The sequence below is a fragment of the Oncorhynchus tshawytscha genome, linkage group LG30, assembly GCF_018296145.1.
Source record: "Oncorhynchus tshawytscha isolate Ot180627B linkage group LG30, Otsh_v2.0, whole genome shotgun sequence".
Taxonomy (NCBI): Eukaryota; Metazoa; Chordata; class Actinopteri; order Salmoniformes; family Salmonidae; genus Oncorhynchus; species Oncorhynchus tshawytscha.
In genome coordinates, this window is record NC_056458.1 from 15,490,141 (window position 1) to 15,505,580 (window position 15,440).

The window sequence follows — 15,440 nt, forward strand, 5'->3', positions numbered from 1 at the left end:
GAATGAGAGTATTTTGATTGTCTCTAAGGATTATTTACAATCTTTGCATTAATTGAGGAAAGCAAGTGGTAATTTCAGATCCACTTTGTGGTCAAAGTGGTCTCTCTTGGCCCAGGCCGACCTGCTCTGGTCGAAAGCCTTAATCTGTCTCTGCCTAAATCTGTGGTCAGGGAGCCACTGTAGCGAGCATAATGTGTCTATTACTGTTCCCGGTGTGGAACTGTGACATATTATGGAGACTAATGGACAGGCCAGGGTCTGTAAGGCATAACTTCCACACTGCAACAGTACATAAACAGACAGACAGACTGGAGGCATGAGAGATCAGAGGAGAGGAGAGGAGAGGAGAGGAGAGGAGAGGAGAGGAGAGGAGAGGAGAGGAGAGGAGAGGAGAGGAGAGGAGAGGAGAGGAGAGGAGAGGAGAGGAGAGGAGAGGAGAGGAGAGGAGAGGAGAGGAGAGGAGAGGAGAGGAGAGGAGAGGAGAGGAGGAGACTGGAGTCATGTTCTCTGACATAGGTTTTAAAGACACTGGAGAATGGTTCACTATGAGTGTCTATACAGTACATGTAGCATAGGAATGAAAGACAATGTGCAAATGCAATATGTTAGTGATATGAGTTGTGTTTAGACTACACCCCAAAGGGTTAATGGCATGTGAGCAAAGATCTCTATTGAATCTACTTATACAGCACAGTACGTACTGCTCTGGTGTTTACCATGTGTCTCCATGCTTCAGCCTCTGAGCTCTAAGCTTCTTCCTCGTTTTGTAAATATCAATTTTCATGCTAAGGCACCAAGTGGTGGATGGAGGGGCCTTGGGAAATAGAGGGGGGGGTGTTGGAGGGAGACACCGCCGCTGCAGCGCCACACAGCAGCTACTGGAGTTTGACTCAGGTGCCACTTGAGCAAAATTGAAGTGCTTGAGAGATTAGGTGGATTTCACAGGAAGAGGGTCTGAGTGGGGGTGCGTGGCCTGTGCCCAGCGGAGGGGAGAGTACTTACAGCACTATCATCAGGGGGAGAGGATTAGGTGAATGCAGCTGCATGCTTATTAGTAAGATATTGGTGATGGGTGAAACCTGTATATGGCTCGTGGGGAGATCACCACTGGGGTCTCAGGGTGAGCACTAACTAGTACCTGCCTGTGCTGGAATGACACAAAGCTTTATAATTCACATCTTAGACAGCAACCTGTTTTGAATGAAGGTTTTGAATGTGAACACATCAATGCACTAATGCATACAGTACAGTATTAGATGTATTTTCTTTACACCACAGTGTTTCTTGAGGGCTACTGTCTTCATGTGCTTCCCTTGCAGACTCCTGTCCTGTCCTGTGCAGTGGGAATGGAGATTATGAGAAAGGTTACTGCCAGTGTCACCCGGGCTGGAAGGGCCCAGAGTGTGACATTCAGGAGGACCAGTGCATCGATCCCACCTGCTCCAACCATGGCACCTGTGTCAACGGCATCTGTATGTGCAGCCCCGCCTACAAGGGCAACAACTGTGAACAAGGCAAGGATCCTGTCCTAATAATAATCATTATCGCTGTTGACACAGGCATAGGGATAGGATACAGTTGCATTTAGCCTAGCCAAAGAGCTTTGGTTTGGTGCGTCCCTTATCACAAAGTGCAATAACAGAGGCATGCAGAAAAGCCACTAGTTGTTAGTTCAGGGCTCTAACCACTAGCCTAACCAGTGTTCTGTTTGTTATTGGGTTTTGCACAAGGACACACACCAAAGTGTTTTATAGACTGTCTGATTAGGCCTACTATTTAACCACAGCAACAATAAATCCAGCATCCTCCTTTCACATCATTTTAATTATGGAGAGAGTTTTTGTGTGCAAAATCAGATTGACCCAATAGATTATCCTCTACACACACATACACACACACAAACAGCCGCTCCCCGCTTTTCATGCACGTCATGAAGAATGCTTAGGATGAAACAGCCAAATCAATTGATTGTCCTTAGGTAGTTGTATCCAGTGGGGTAATTATTGGCTTTGTCTGAGATATCCGTGCTAGAGAATAACCTTGAGCCAATGAGCCTGTGACTAGGATCCAGCCTGCAAGCCTTGTGGTAATTACTGTGGTTAACACTGCATAGATTTTTCTGTTTTCTTTTTTGTAGTGTGCATTAGTTGGGTGGGTGGGGTTGTTCTGAAGTGTATCACGACTAAATGTGATCAATTAGCTCCAGACATGGATTGAAGCTGTTTATTGTTAATTCTTTATGAGAATCTTGTGTAAAAGCTGCAGACGTTTCCATGTTCTTGTTGTAGATGGCCATGTTTTCCTCATGGTGCAACGCGTTCTCAGTAATAAACCATTCACTGCTAGGACACGCTGTTCTCGCAAGGTTACAGTGACACTGTTAGAATGAACACCACTGAAGTACACAGACAATGTGATGAATCAGCAAGGTGTGATGGAGGTGTTTTGTGTCAGTACCTACCCATAGAGGGAAGATGTGATGGAGGTGTTTTGTGTCAGTACCTACCCATAGAGGGAAGATGTGATGGAGGTGTTTTGTGTCAGTACCTACCCATAGAGGGAAGATGTGATGGAGGTGTTTTGTGTCAGTACCTACCCATAGAGGGAAGATGTGATGGAGGTGTTTTGTGTCAGTACCTACCCATAGAGGAAAGATGTGATGGAGGTGTTTTGTGTCAGTACCTACCCATAGAGGAAGATGTGATGGAGGTGTTTTGTGTCAGTACCTACCCATAGAGGGAAGATGTGATGGAGGTGTTTTGTGTCAGTACCTACCCATAGAGGGAAGATGTGATGGAGGTGTTTTGTGTCGGTACCTACCCATAGAGGGAAGATGTGATGGAGATGTTTTGTGTCAGTACCTACCCATAGAGGAAAGATGTGATGGAGGTGTTTTGTGTCAGTACCTAGAGGAAAGAAAATTCAGAAGCTGAGATGATTCAAACAATATACAGATGGTCAGGGAGGGGCACAAAGTATTTACTCTGACACTTTCTCGCTCACACTCTCTTTCTCGCTGTCTCGCTGCCCCCCTCACCTCCCTGGTTCTGCATGGCAAGTGGACTGCCTGGATCCTCAGTGTTCTGGCCATGGTGTGTGTGTGAAGGGGGAGTGCTTGTGTTCAACGGGGTGGGGAGGCCCAGACTGCGAGAGCCCCCTGCCAGCATGCCAGGAGCAGTGTTCAGGCCATGGGAAATACCTTCCAGACTCTGGCAGCTGTACCTGTGATTCCAGCTGGACTGGCTCTGACTGCTCCACCGGTGAGTACAAGAACCATGACGTACATACAACCTACGTATATGCAGAGCCATATATAGAGAAAAACATGTCTCTATCTCCATATGGTAGGTTTTTTTCCTACATACAGACACACACTCGATTTAAGGTGCTTTCAGACTGTTACCTCACTTAAACCATTACCTCACATTCGGAGTCGGAATGTCCACTCCCAGACACTTAGAGGGGAGCCTTTGGAGTTCAATCACGTCCTTAACCTCCAATAAAAGGTTTACGTGTAGTCAGGCCCCCACTCCTTTCTGTCTGGCTGTGATTTAAATGACTAGATTGCATCTGCTGTACATGACTCTAACTTTTGGTCTTACCTCTGACTGAGTAACACAGACCCTGGCAATGTGTTTTTCTGCTTGTAATGATCTGCCAGCTCCTAGCAGAAGGAGACCTTCACACACCCAGCAGCCTATCAGACAAATTAGCAATCATTTCTCTGACACGCTGTGTGTAAATTGGACTGCGCTCCATGGCTCCCAATTCAGCCAAATGCACTTCTTGTTTCTTTATCAATATATGCATATGCATTGTTGCATACTAATGATTGTTTTAAAACTATTCATTTTTTAATATGCCTCCTCCAGGGAACAATAATGCCATGGTTAGGATTCATCCCGAGATATGCTCCTTTGTACAATTTAAATCTGTTATTTTTAGCATAGGCATTATCTGTTCATCTGATTTTTGTATTTGAATTTAGGTCACCTTTCTGTCTGTTTATACAGAACAAATTTAAAATAAAAAAAATCATTGCATTCGATTAACATTCACTTCACTGCTACACTTGAAAAAGTAGAAAAAGTATAATGCATTTATTTTGACTGTCTGCCTCCAGATGAAAAGTCTGCACTTCATTTGACGTGGGAATTTGTTCATATTTATTCATGGTGAACGACTGTCTCTTACTGAAATGTTTAATTAATTTATTTTAGTCAGAGGACGTTGATAACAAGAGTTGCCACCAATGACTGTATGGTTCTTACTGATAACAGACAGTGTTGACACAGTGGTTGTAGAAACATCTCAGGGAAGCTGTTGTGACTGAGGCTGTAGGAGATGATGCTGGATATTCCTCTGTGTTGTTTGTCATCTTTGTCTAAAAGTTGTTGTTTTGGTTTTTGTTCAGCCTGTGATACAAATGTAGATCTCATTATTGGGCTGTGACGGTCAATGTTTTTTTGGTAGCACATTTTCTCCTTCGCTCCTGACTGCATGTGCTGCCATAGAAATAGAATGAATAGGACGGACATCACCATTCAAGTCAATGATGGCATAATGGATGGACTGGCGGCCTTTGCGAGTGTACCTATAGGAGCAAAGCAGGAAGTAAAATATGTGCTCTGATTTGTTGATTCAACTCAACTGATATTACAAAAAATGCCTTCCATTGCATGAGCCATAACAGTTAACATCATTCGAATTAACAGTCTACATTACACGCATCCATTGCGAGTGTACCCATGAGTTTACCAGTCAAATTGCCAGGTCAAGCTCATTTTAGTCATTCTGTATCTATGTGTGCCATAGCCGCGGCAAGATGTTTGGAGTTGGGGGTGCTGACCACGGTGGGCTGGACAGCAACATAATCAACTAAAGCACTGATCATTGGGAACGAGCTCAGAATGCTGAGGCCTTATCCATGAATTAAATCAGTAAATAGGTAGCCTAGCCTAGCCTAGCCTAGCCTAGCCTAGCCTACAAAACCAAAACAATCCGTTCAAATCAAAAGACCTGATTAATAACATGACATCAATAACGCAGCCACTTCCCGAGTCCCCGGTGCCGACACATTCAGAAATCAAAGATGGTTTAGTATTTAGTGAAGGCCATGAGAACATGAAACACTTTTCAGTGAGAAAACAGAAATCCACTTTGTGTAAAAAAATAGATGATGTAAAATGCATCATATTGGCTGTATTTTGAAAGTGATATATCTTGAAAACTTGATTGCTGACATGGAAAAGATTTTGGGACTATCAACAATGGACAAATGGAAAATGCCAAAAGATATAATAAAGAAAACACCTGCAAAATGTGGTTGTCTAAAAAGGGAACAATTTTAGCAATATGAAAAAAAAATCTGTGATATTGATGAGAAAGACGCACCTGTTTCGGTAGAGCAAATCGCGGCTCAAATGGCGCTTGCAGTCCTTCAGTTAGCAAATTAGGTAGGATACCTAATAACTGAAGATGCTGAATTATATTGCTCAGCTCAGTTGCGACTCGCAGAATTTGCAGGTGTTTCTGATTAATAGACAAACCATCAAAATAAAACCAAGCCCTGAAACAAAACATGAGTAAAAAAATATTTACACATCATTTCATGGGAAAAAAACACGTCATTGGCACTAGTTTGCACAAAGCGGGCAGTTTGGTTTTGTCACTTCAACCCCACATATATCATACTTTGACTTAAACAATTCTTTATTACTGGCCATGGTCTTTCAGCTCGAGAAAGTGGATTTCTACTAGTGTGGGCGTTTAAGAGTCCATGTTACGTCCAAAACAGACTCAACTGCACGAATGTCCGACCATCCCGTCTTCAGTCAGCTGTTTGTTCCACACAATTTTTTTAAATGATTCTTATTTTTAACAGTTATGACTGTTATTTTATTTTCATGACGGTCTTCATCGATAACCATCGGTACTTGTGCCAACCCTACTCATGTAGCAGCCAGATCAAGAAGGATATCAGGTTCCCCAGTAGCCCAGGGACAGGTCTACAGATTAGCTGCCTGCTGCTAGCTGCCACACAACAACACACTAATACACCCTACTGCTGATGTCACTGCTTGTTATATATATGGAGAAGAATGGAAACACAGTGCCAACAAAATATTATGGAAGCCTCCGCCCTTTAGAATAAAGCCTGCCTGTCATCCATTTCTGCTCATCTTCATATTATTAATGTTTCTGTTCCTAGAGTCCTGTATTTAGGTTGGGTGAAACCCTGAGAGGTGGGCTGCATATTAAGACATTTCTCAAAAGGAAAAGTAGTCCCTCTTTCTTCATTACTTTTGATGGCCAAAACGGAAAACGGCACGTGTGGAGGTTATTTCGCTTTCCAATGAATTGAATCTTGGAGCAGTGTGGTGCCTCGGTTTCCATAACCATGAAAGAAATGTGCATTCACTCAACCCACACTTTTTTTCGAGCCTTCCAAAGCAAAGTTCAGTATTTCGATCCAAAAGTGGAAATTGATTTTGTGTTCACTCAAGTGTATGCAGAATGACTTGTAACGTTGACTGTGTGTGGCTGTACTGCCTATATCATTACCATGGAGTAAACCTACTGTAACCTGATTGTAACACACTAAAGTAGCCTATATGTATCAATGTGTTGTGTGTGATTTTTTTTTTTTTTACATAGAAATCCAAGCTCTTCGAGGATAATGGCAAACATTCAACCGTTACTATAAAATTGTGTTAGACAGCAAGCATGTTGAATTCCATTGCAAGCAGATGCAGAGACAAAATGAATAGAAATGTCATATACTTAATGGTAGAAAAATCGAGATTAATAAAATGCAAATGAAGTGGTTATGGCATGATTAAATATGATGGATATTTAAATGTGAATGCCTTTTTCATGTGTGGGGATAAGTGGCCTTTCTGCGCCCGCAGCTCTTTCTTCTCTCTGCTGATTGGCTACTTGCTGATAGGATGTACTCTCCATATTCCATAGAAATTATTCATTGAATATCATTAAACCTCTAAAACTTTTAAGCATTGAATGTTTTATAACTGCACCTGCAGCACTCGACATAGTTAGAAAGTATTATAACAAACAAAATTAGAGTTTTATGTCATGAGTAGGTAGGTAGAGATAAGAATAAGAATAAAAATGGGTTTTATAATATTATTTTTCAAAAATCTTTATTTTTTGAGGTCTATTAGATGAACTTGCAAGACTTGCAGGACAAGATTAGTGTCTAGGATCCTGAATTAATTCATCGGAAATTATCACAAGTATTTTGGGAGCAATGATGCAGCTGGCCTTTGACATGTCCATCTGGCCTGTGTAGAGGTGTACTGTCTGTTGCCCAAAGCAGTAAGACCCCTGCCTGTCTCTCTCTGTCCGTGTGCAGAGGTGTGTCCGGTGCCCTGCAGTGCCCACAGTGTGTGTGTGGGTGGGAAGTGCCAGTGTGAGGAGGGCTGGGACGGGCCAGGCTGTGACCTGCAGGACTGCCACCCCCGCTGCAAGGAGCACGGCCAGTGTAAGAACGGACAGTGTGAGTGCCACCCTGGCTGGGAGGGAGAACACTGCAGCATCGGTGAGTCACCCCCCCACCCCTCTGAGGACCAACACTACCCTACCACAGGAGGTTAACAAACAGACCGTGTAACGTGACTCTAGTACCTATTGCTCTGTTTAGAAACCATGGGGCTGATTTACTTTACTAAGACCTGATGGTGTTTTAGCATGTCTTAAAACTGTGACCACTAATGCACTAATGTGTGTGAACCACAGATCTTTGCAGATACACATCAATGAATATGTAATTCATTTGAGTACATATTTTCTAGCACCACACATTGTAAATAGTGCAGCAGTTTAGCAGACCATTAGCTATCCCAGTGAATCATCCATCTGCTGTGTCGTTTAGACACACAGTTGTCAGATGGAACACAGACATTCTTGCCCGGTTCATCTGCTAAAAGAAAACCGGTACCAAACCTTGCTAGGCATTTTGAGGGACCGAGGCAGGGTGTTTACGAGGGTAACATGTTACCACGTGTCTTAGAGACACTGGCTGGGGTTCAGTGATGTCAGTGCCCTGCCTGTCTGTTGTACAATTTATCCACTTTATTGCTGTTATTTGAGAATGAAAACTCAGAGTAACAATGAAACTGTTGGTTGCCGCCAGGCTAATTTTCCATCAGCCATGGCCTCTTCCCTAGAGTGGAGGCATTTTTAGTTTCTTGCAACTGAATAATTTGCTCACCAAGTTCGAACGCACTCAATTAATGTGGCTACACCTTGATAGAACACTGCAGTTTGTCATCTGGGACGAACAGAATTGGGAACTGCCAAGTACATTTTATAAAAGAACCAGAAGATATTTTTTTCACTTCAGAAATGCAAGATAACAATCCTGTGAAATCGTTTCACTTGCCTTTAGAGATGCGGAATTGGAGATGGGCTCTGTGTCTCTGTGGATGTGTGAATCAAATCATAAAGCTTAGCTCCTGGCACATTAATAGGCTGTAATTATCTCTTCATGTGCCTTGGTGCTAGCATATTATCTCTGAGGCTCAGTAATCTAATCTCACACACTTTTTTTCTTCCTTCCTTTTATCTTCCTATGGTATATAGCGCATTACCTGGATCTCGTTGTTAAAGGTAAGATGCCTTCTCATTCTCTAGGATGGAATTGTTTCAAAGCAGCAGGGACTTTTGAGTGGTATTCCTACGACCAAAGCACATTCATTGAAATGTTAATTAATTTTGAGGAGAAAGTATGATGCCCAAACCAATGGCAGATCATTCACCATATTCAATTTAATGTGAGATGGAATATAACAAAATATGTAACAAATGTTTTCGAATGGCCAGACATCTGGATTTTACGTAAATGAAAAGCGTAGCAGCATCTGTCCCCATCTCCTTCATCATGAGGAATGACTGGCAGTGTTCTGATACACAGCCTGTCTATCTTCTCCTCTCTCTCTCCATCCAGACGGCTGTCCAGGCCTGTGCAATGGCCACGGTCGATGCACCCTGGAACAGAGCGGGTGGCACTGTGTGTGCCAGGCGAGCTGGAGCGGCATGGGATGCAATGTCGTCATGGAGACAGAGTGTGATGACAACGCCGACAACGATGGAGGTAAGGTCCCTGTGGACTGTGGTCTGTCTATGGCTCAATAATGATTAATGACTTGACCTCCATCGCAGGTGAAGGTCAGGAGGAGGAAATATTTAGAACTCCACTTCTCCTTCCCGACATCTGAGCCAACAAGCATTTCCCGCTCTCTTCCTTTTCATTTTCCTTTTGTTAAATCTCACTACAGCAGTCGACATGGCTCACTACAGCAGTCGACATGGCTCACTACAGCAGTCGACATGGCTCACTACAGCAGTCGACATGGCTCACTACAGCAGTCATGGCTCACTACAGCAGTCGACATGGCTCACTACAGCAGTCGACATGGCTCACTACAGCAGTCGACATGGCTCACTACAGCAGTCATGGCTCACTACAGCAGTCACATGGCTCACTACAGCAGTCGACATGGCTCACTACAGCAGTCGACATGGCTCACTACAGCAGTCGACATGGCTCACTACAGCAGTCGACGTGGCTCTCAGACCAAGGAGACCTCTAGGTAATTAGCTGGTGGTATTCTACCTGCTGCTTGGCTCCTCTAAAACATTTATGCTTGAGTGTAGCCCCCGGTGTTCCAGTGAACAGAGAACCAGACCTGGTGTTCCAGTGAACAGAGAACCAGACCTGGTGTTCCAGTGAACAGAGAACCATACCTGGTGTTCCAGTGAACAGAGAACCAGACCTGGTTTTTCAGTGAACAGAGAACCATACCTGGTGTTCCAGTGAACAGAGAACCAGACCTGGTGTTCCAGTGAACAGAGAACCAGACCTGGTGTTCCAGTGAACAGAGAACCAGACCTGGTGTTCCAGTGAACAGAGAACCAGACCTGGTGTTCCAGTGAACAGAGAACCATACCTGGTGTTCCAGTGAACAGAGAACCAGACCTGGTGTTCCAGTGAACAGAGAACCAGACCTGGTGTTCCAGTGAACAGAGAACCAGACCTGGTTTTCCAATGAACAGAGAACCAGACCTGGTGTTCCAGTGAACAGAGAACCAGACCTGGTGTTCCAGTGAACAGGGAACCAGACATGAGGCTTTAGAGCTCAGGTTCAATGCACATGTCTTTGAGGGGAAAGATACCCTACAGTAGAAGCCATTTGTGCACTGACTTACATCACATGTTTTTGATGTTTCAAAGTTTAAAAAGTTTACAATGACGTAATGTGAAGTGTAATACATGTAATATCGTAGTTACTGTAGTTTAGTGTGATACATTAACTATGATTGACAGGTTAGAAAACATACTGCTTCTGTCTGTGCACCATGTATCTTCTCATCTAGTGCATGAGTTAGCTTCTTAATGTAAACGTGTATTTTATATGAGGTGTACATTTCCTTTGTGTGTGTGTCACGATCGTCGTATGGTGTAGAAGGTGAGGACCAAAATGCAGCGTGGTTAGTAAACATTCTTCTTTATTGAAGAAAGAACATGAAGGAAACTGAACCAAAACAATAAACGAATGTGAAGCTATAATAAGAAAACTATGCCGACACAAGCAACTAACATAGACATAGATAATCACCCACCAAGGACCCACAGAATATGGCTGCCTAAATATGGTTCCCAATCAGAGACAACAATAGACAGCTGCCTCTAATTGAGAACCAATCTAGGCAACCATAGACATACAATTTACCTAGAAAGGAAAGAGCCCCATAAACATACAAAACCCCTAGACAAGACAAAAAACACATACATCACCCATGCCACACTCTGACCTAACCAAAATAACTTGGAAAACAAAGAATACCAAGGTCAGGGTGTGACAGTGTGGCAAAGGAGATAAAAACATCATTCTGTGTACTGTATAGTCAAGCTACCATCTGGAAAAAGGGATGTGGTTTGGAACGCTCCGTGTTCTTCTTTACCTAAAAAAATTATGCAATGTGAGGTGCAATATGAAGAAATTAAGAGTAATTATGAATACCGTAAATTAATTTAAAGTGACAGGCTACAACATGTACTGAATCTGTGTGAGTACTATGTCTCATCCAATTCCTCTGCATGAGTCAGATGTTTTAAAGGAGCAAAATGCAAAAATCTCTCCACCATTCCCTGGTAGTTCAAATTCAAATAGTTCACCTAATATCAGTTTATGTGACAAAACAGAGAATCATTTTACCATCTAAACTGCTGTGAAATGTGAAATGTAATGTTCATTAGCCAAAAATATTGTATTTTGAGCTGTTTGGAGCTGGTGTACAAAACCAAAAGTAATAGAGCAAAAATAAAACTTAAGAACAGGAAGTATAGAAATAGCGCACATAAAATAGATCTACCGCTTCTTAGACTTTCTTTCAATGAGAATGACAGATCTATAACAACATTTGTTATGTGAATTCGGTCAGGTAGACCAAAATGTACATTTTGCAGCTTTAAAATAAACTTCTTTGCAAAGGGTGCTAATTAGCTGCATTAGACCGTGTTTGGTTCCTTTGTATGTGCAGACAGAAGTGGTTGAGAAGGTAAGAGCATAATATTGTGTACAGTCTGTTAGTCTAGAGATGTGTTTGGAGCATGAACTCTTTACCTCACCCACTCCACATGTTTTCTCTGATCTGGCTGACAGCACTTAAAGGAAACACCATTATCTCTTACCTTCAGAGTTCTTAATCAGGTTCTTTATCCCAGTAAGCCTCTGCCAGCTGCTTCACTTTTACAAGTCTTCCTTCGTTGATAATTTTCCCAGTTGCTCTAGCCGTGTTTGTGTGATAATGTGTTCATGTATCTTTATTTGTTTGTAGATCATAAATAATTCACTGTATTTTCTTTTCTAACCCAATACAATAGAAAACAAATTCACAATTCAGTTCAGTAATGTGCCGGCAGCCTGGGCAGTAAACCTTTCCTCTATTATTCTACAACCTCTTTTAGTTTACTCACGGCAGCTATGTCTCTCCCTTCAAAGATGTGACCTCCGCATTGTGTGTGACTTCTTATGACTGATGAGTATCTTGGATGATGTACAGTCATTTTGGTCCTTCTTTAATGTAGAGGGAAATTGTAGGAGGCTCAAATTGGCCCGACACTCCAACAAAGGAGAGGAGGAAATAATCACCCCATGTCAGTTAGTTTCCCAAGCCAATATATATACGTCAGAATCCCAGAACATGTTCCTATTTTCATCTCATCTCAACTCCATTAGAAATGCCATTTATATTCTAAATGAGGCCTCGTCAAAGGCACTGGTTGGAAAAACCTAATGGCAAATGATCACCTGAAAAAGAGCAGTGATTAAGAGAAAAGATCATGACTTTTCCAACCAGCTGTAAATGAGTCACTATAATCACACAATTGACCATCCAGTGCTTTGTTTTACATTTGCAGTTGTGGAGTATATTAATTGTGCAACATTAGTTCACAAACATGGATAGCAATTCTCCCCCAAATACTTGTTTTCTTCATTATTTTATTGCATTGTTTGTTGATTATGTAAATATGGTGGCAATGGCAGGTACAGTACAGCTGTCGTTGTTGTCAGATACATTATTTTAGTGAGATGTTCTATACAGTATGGTAACCAGCAAAATGAATGCATTGTGGTCATGACCGATGGAGTTAGAGCCGACCCTGCCAACCAGCTTATAGCTGGGCACCATGCCTCCTTTACTTTGGCAGCCCAGCACTGAATGGGGATGTTATGGCTCTTGGCCCAGTAGTTATTCTGTTGTGTTGGTCAGTCATTTACTGAATACATTTTCTTTGGCACCTACTGTATATAATTACACCTTATTATTTTCTGTTACCATACTTACAATTCTATTCTGAATGAATTCCACATTGCACATATTTTCCATCTGTTGGTATAAGTAACCATAGTTTTAAAACTTTTAAAACGTGTTATGAGAAAGCGTTGCGGATGGCGTGTACTAAAGACCAGGAGACATTATTCTGCTTTTCATTACCAAGTAAGTACTTTTAAGTACTTTCGCTGTTGTGTGGCATTCAATGCCAGCAATCTTGACGAATGTCAGCATTCACTTCAGCACTATTGAAAGTGTCTGCCTGAGAGGAGTCTATGGACTTAATGGACCCAACGTGCTGCCGTTGCTCAGACCCACACATTTTAGACATTGAAGAGAACATAATTAAGAAAGCACTGTACTGCAATTATAGAGTGGCAAGTAAGTACAGTGTTAAGACTGTATAAATCAGAGGCATTTTGCTCCTTGTCGGGCATGAACTAGATATATTGTTAACCATCAGCTTCTCCACATTGTTCAAGTTTAAATCATCACAGCTAAGCCATGTCTAACTGATCTTCATTAAAGGATAGGGTGGATGTAGTCCCACTTAGGAGAAACATTATCGATTTATTCTATATCATTTGTAAATTTGATTTATAGTTTCAAACCACTTGAGAGATGTCATCTCAATTTCACAAGGCCCTCTGTGCTTTGAATGTTATTCATCTCTCCCACCGGTGTAACATTGGGAGCCTGAGATACTGTACAGTGTAGACTTAGCTGTGATGATGTTGTGTTATTGTGTTGTTGCAGATGGCCTGACGGACTGTGTGGACCCAGACTGCTGCCAGCAGCCTAGCTGTCACAGTGGGCCTCTGTGCCAGGGCTCCCCAGACCCCCTGGACCTCATCCAGCAGAACCAGACCCCCTACGCCTCGCTCCTCTCACGCCTCTTCTATGACCGCGTATGTTTCCTGGTTGGAAAGGACAGCACCCATGTCTTCCCTGGAGACATCCCATTCGACAGCAGGTAGAATAGATAATATAGCCGATACTATTTACCTCTGGTACCGCATGAATGAACAGGAATAGCTTGTTATATACTGTAGAAATATAATTGCCACTGAAGTACAGGTCCTTTTATACACAGCTATTTGTAGGCTACCACAGTACTCTGTATGGATATAGCACATTTGCCTTTGTCAACTGAACTGGAAAACATTGTAACTTGTTATAGTATAATTAAAATACCCAGTGAACTAAAACGCTGCTCTCTCCTAGCCGAGCCTCAGTGATCCGGGGGCAGGTGGTGGCACTAGACGGGACCCCACTGGTGGGAGTGAACATCAGCTTCCAGCAGTACCCTGAATTTGGCTTCTCTGTCAGTCGCCAGGATGGCAGGTAGGTAGACAGTGGTCTCGTATTGTATTGTAGATACGATAGTAAATTGGCTTAATATGATGCTTTGCCGCTACTGATCGTGTGTTTGTGTGGATTCTGTTCCTGTAGTTTTGACCTGGTGGCTGCAGGGGGCATCTCAGTCTCCCTGATTTTCCAGAGGGCTCCCTTCCTCATGCAGAAACGCACCATCTGGTTACCGTGGAACCAGTTTGTGGTTGTAGAGAAGGTCACCATGGCGAGGGTTGAGTCTCGCCCCCCTGTGTGTAACCTGAAGAACCTGGTCAGTCCGTACCCCATCGTCCTTCCCTCCCCTCTCATCCGCTTTGCCAGAACCTGCGAGGAGCGAGGCCCAGCCATCCCTGAGCTGCAGGTACAGTAGCTGGTCCACTCACCAGTCAGTAATATACATAATATATACAGTCCCAGGGATGCTCACTCAGCTTTCAATTACCACCCATACTAAACCATTTCCATAATGCTTACATCTCTAATCATAATATCATTTTATGACTTCCAGGTGTATATTATAAATGGTTGTTTTTATTCCAATTCCTGCATTTTTCTTTATTCTGGATCCTGTGTAATTTCCACCTGGCTCATATTGTACCTGTGAAATCATCTTAGAATCTCACACTAATCAGTTGCCGGGGCTCTTTATTCCCAGAGCTGCTCGCTATCTTCTCCCCCGATCCCACTGATATTCCTACCTCAGCTTTGGAAGTGTGTTTTGCAGATTGTAGACATCCTAGTTTGTTGTGAGCGATAATGAAACTGATAGTGATTTTAATGAGGACCCAGTTCAGAGTGATTGAAGCTGTGAGCAATGAAGGGTGGGAGTGGGGGTTGGATCGTCAGCAGTAATTAAAATGTCCTCCTGTACGCTGTTAATGATATAGAATATAGATGTCATTTGGTATTCCAGGGGCATCGTGTATATAGAATAATGTTCAAAAAGTTTAAAAAACTATATAGTGTTATTTTGATTGGATTTTAAGAAAGGGACATACAGTGGGGCAAAAAAGTATTTAGTCAGCCACCAATTGTGCAAGTTCTCCCACTTAAAAAGATGAGAGAGGCCTGTAAATTTTCATCAACACTTCAACTATGAAGTGTACCTCTCTCATCTTTTTAAGTGGGAGAACTTGCACAATTGGTGGCTGACTAAATACTTTTTTGCCCCACTATATAGTACTAGCTAGTATATCTTGGAACGAGTACAAACACCAGGTGATCAA

At 42.6% G+C, this 15,440-nt stretch overlaps 1 protein-coding gene across 1 annotated transcript in view; it reads left to right on the forward strand.

The window, feature by feature from the left end:
- Nucleotides 1–15,440, forward strand: part of LOC112250235 (teneurin-1-like) — a 180,122-nt gene that overhangs the window by 128,319 nt on the left and 36,363 nt on the right. Inside the window, exons 10-17 of the mRNA XM_042309579.1 lie at nucleotides 1,320–1,514; nucleotides 3,060–3,260; nucleotides 7,376–7,561; nucleotides 8,605–8,631; nucleotides 8,969–9,115; nucleotides 13,618–13,834; nucleotides 14,086–14,205; nucleotides 14,314–14,575. Of these exons, the coding sequence (XP_042165513.1) occupies nucleotides 1,320–1,514; nucleotides 3,060–3,260; nucleotides 7,376–7,561; nucleotides 8,605–8,631; nucleotides 8,969–9,115; nucleotides 13,618–13,834; nucleotides 14,086–14,205; nucleotides 14,314–14,575 (1,355 nt within the window). The remainder of the gene's footprint in view (nucleotides 1–1,319; nucleotides 1,515–3,059; nucleotides 3,261–7,375; nucleotides 7,562–8,604; nucleotides 8,632–8,968; nucleotides 9,116–13,617; nucleotides 13,835–14,085; nucleotides 14,206–14,313; nucleotides 14,576–15,440) is intronic.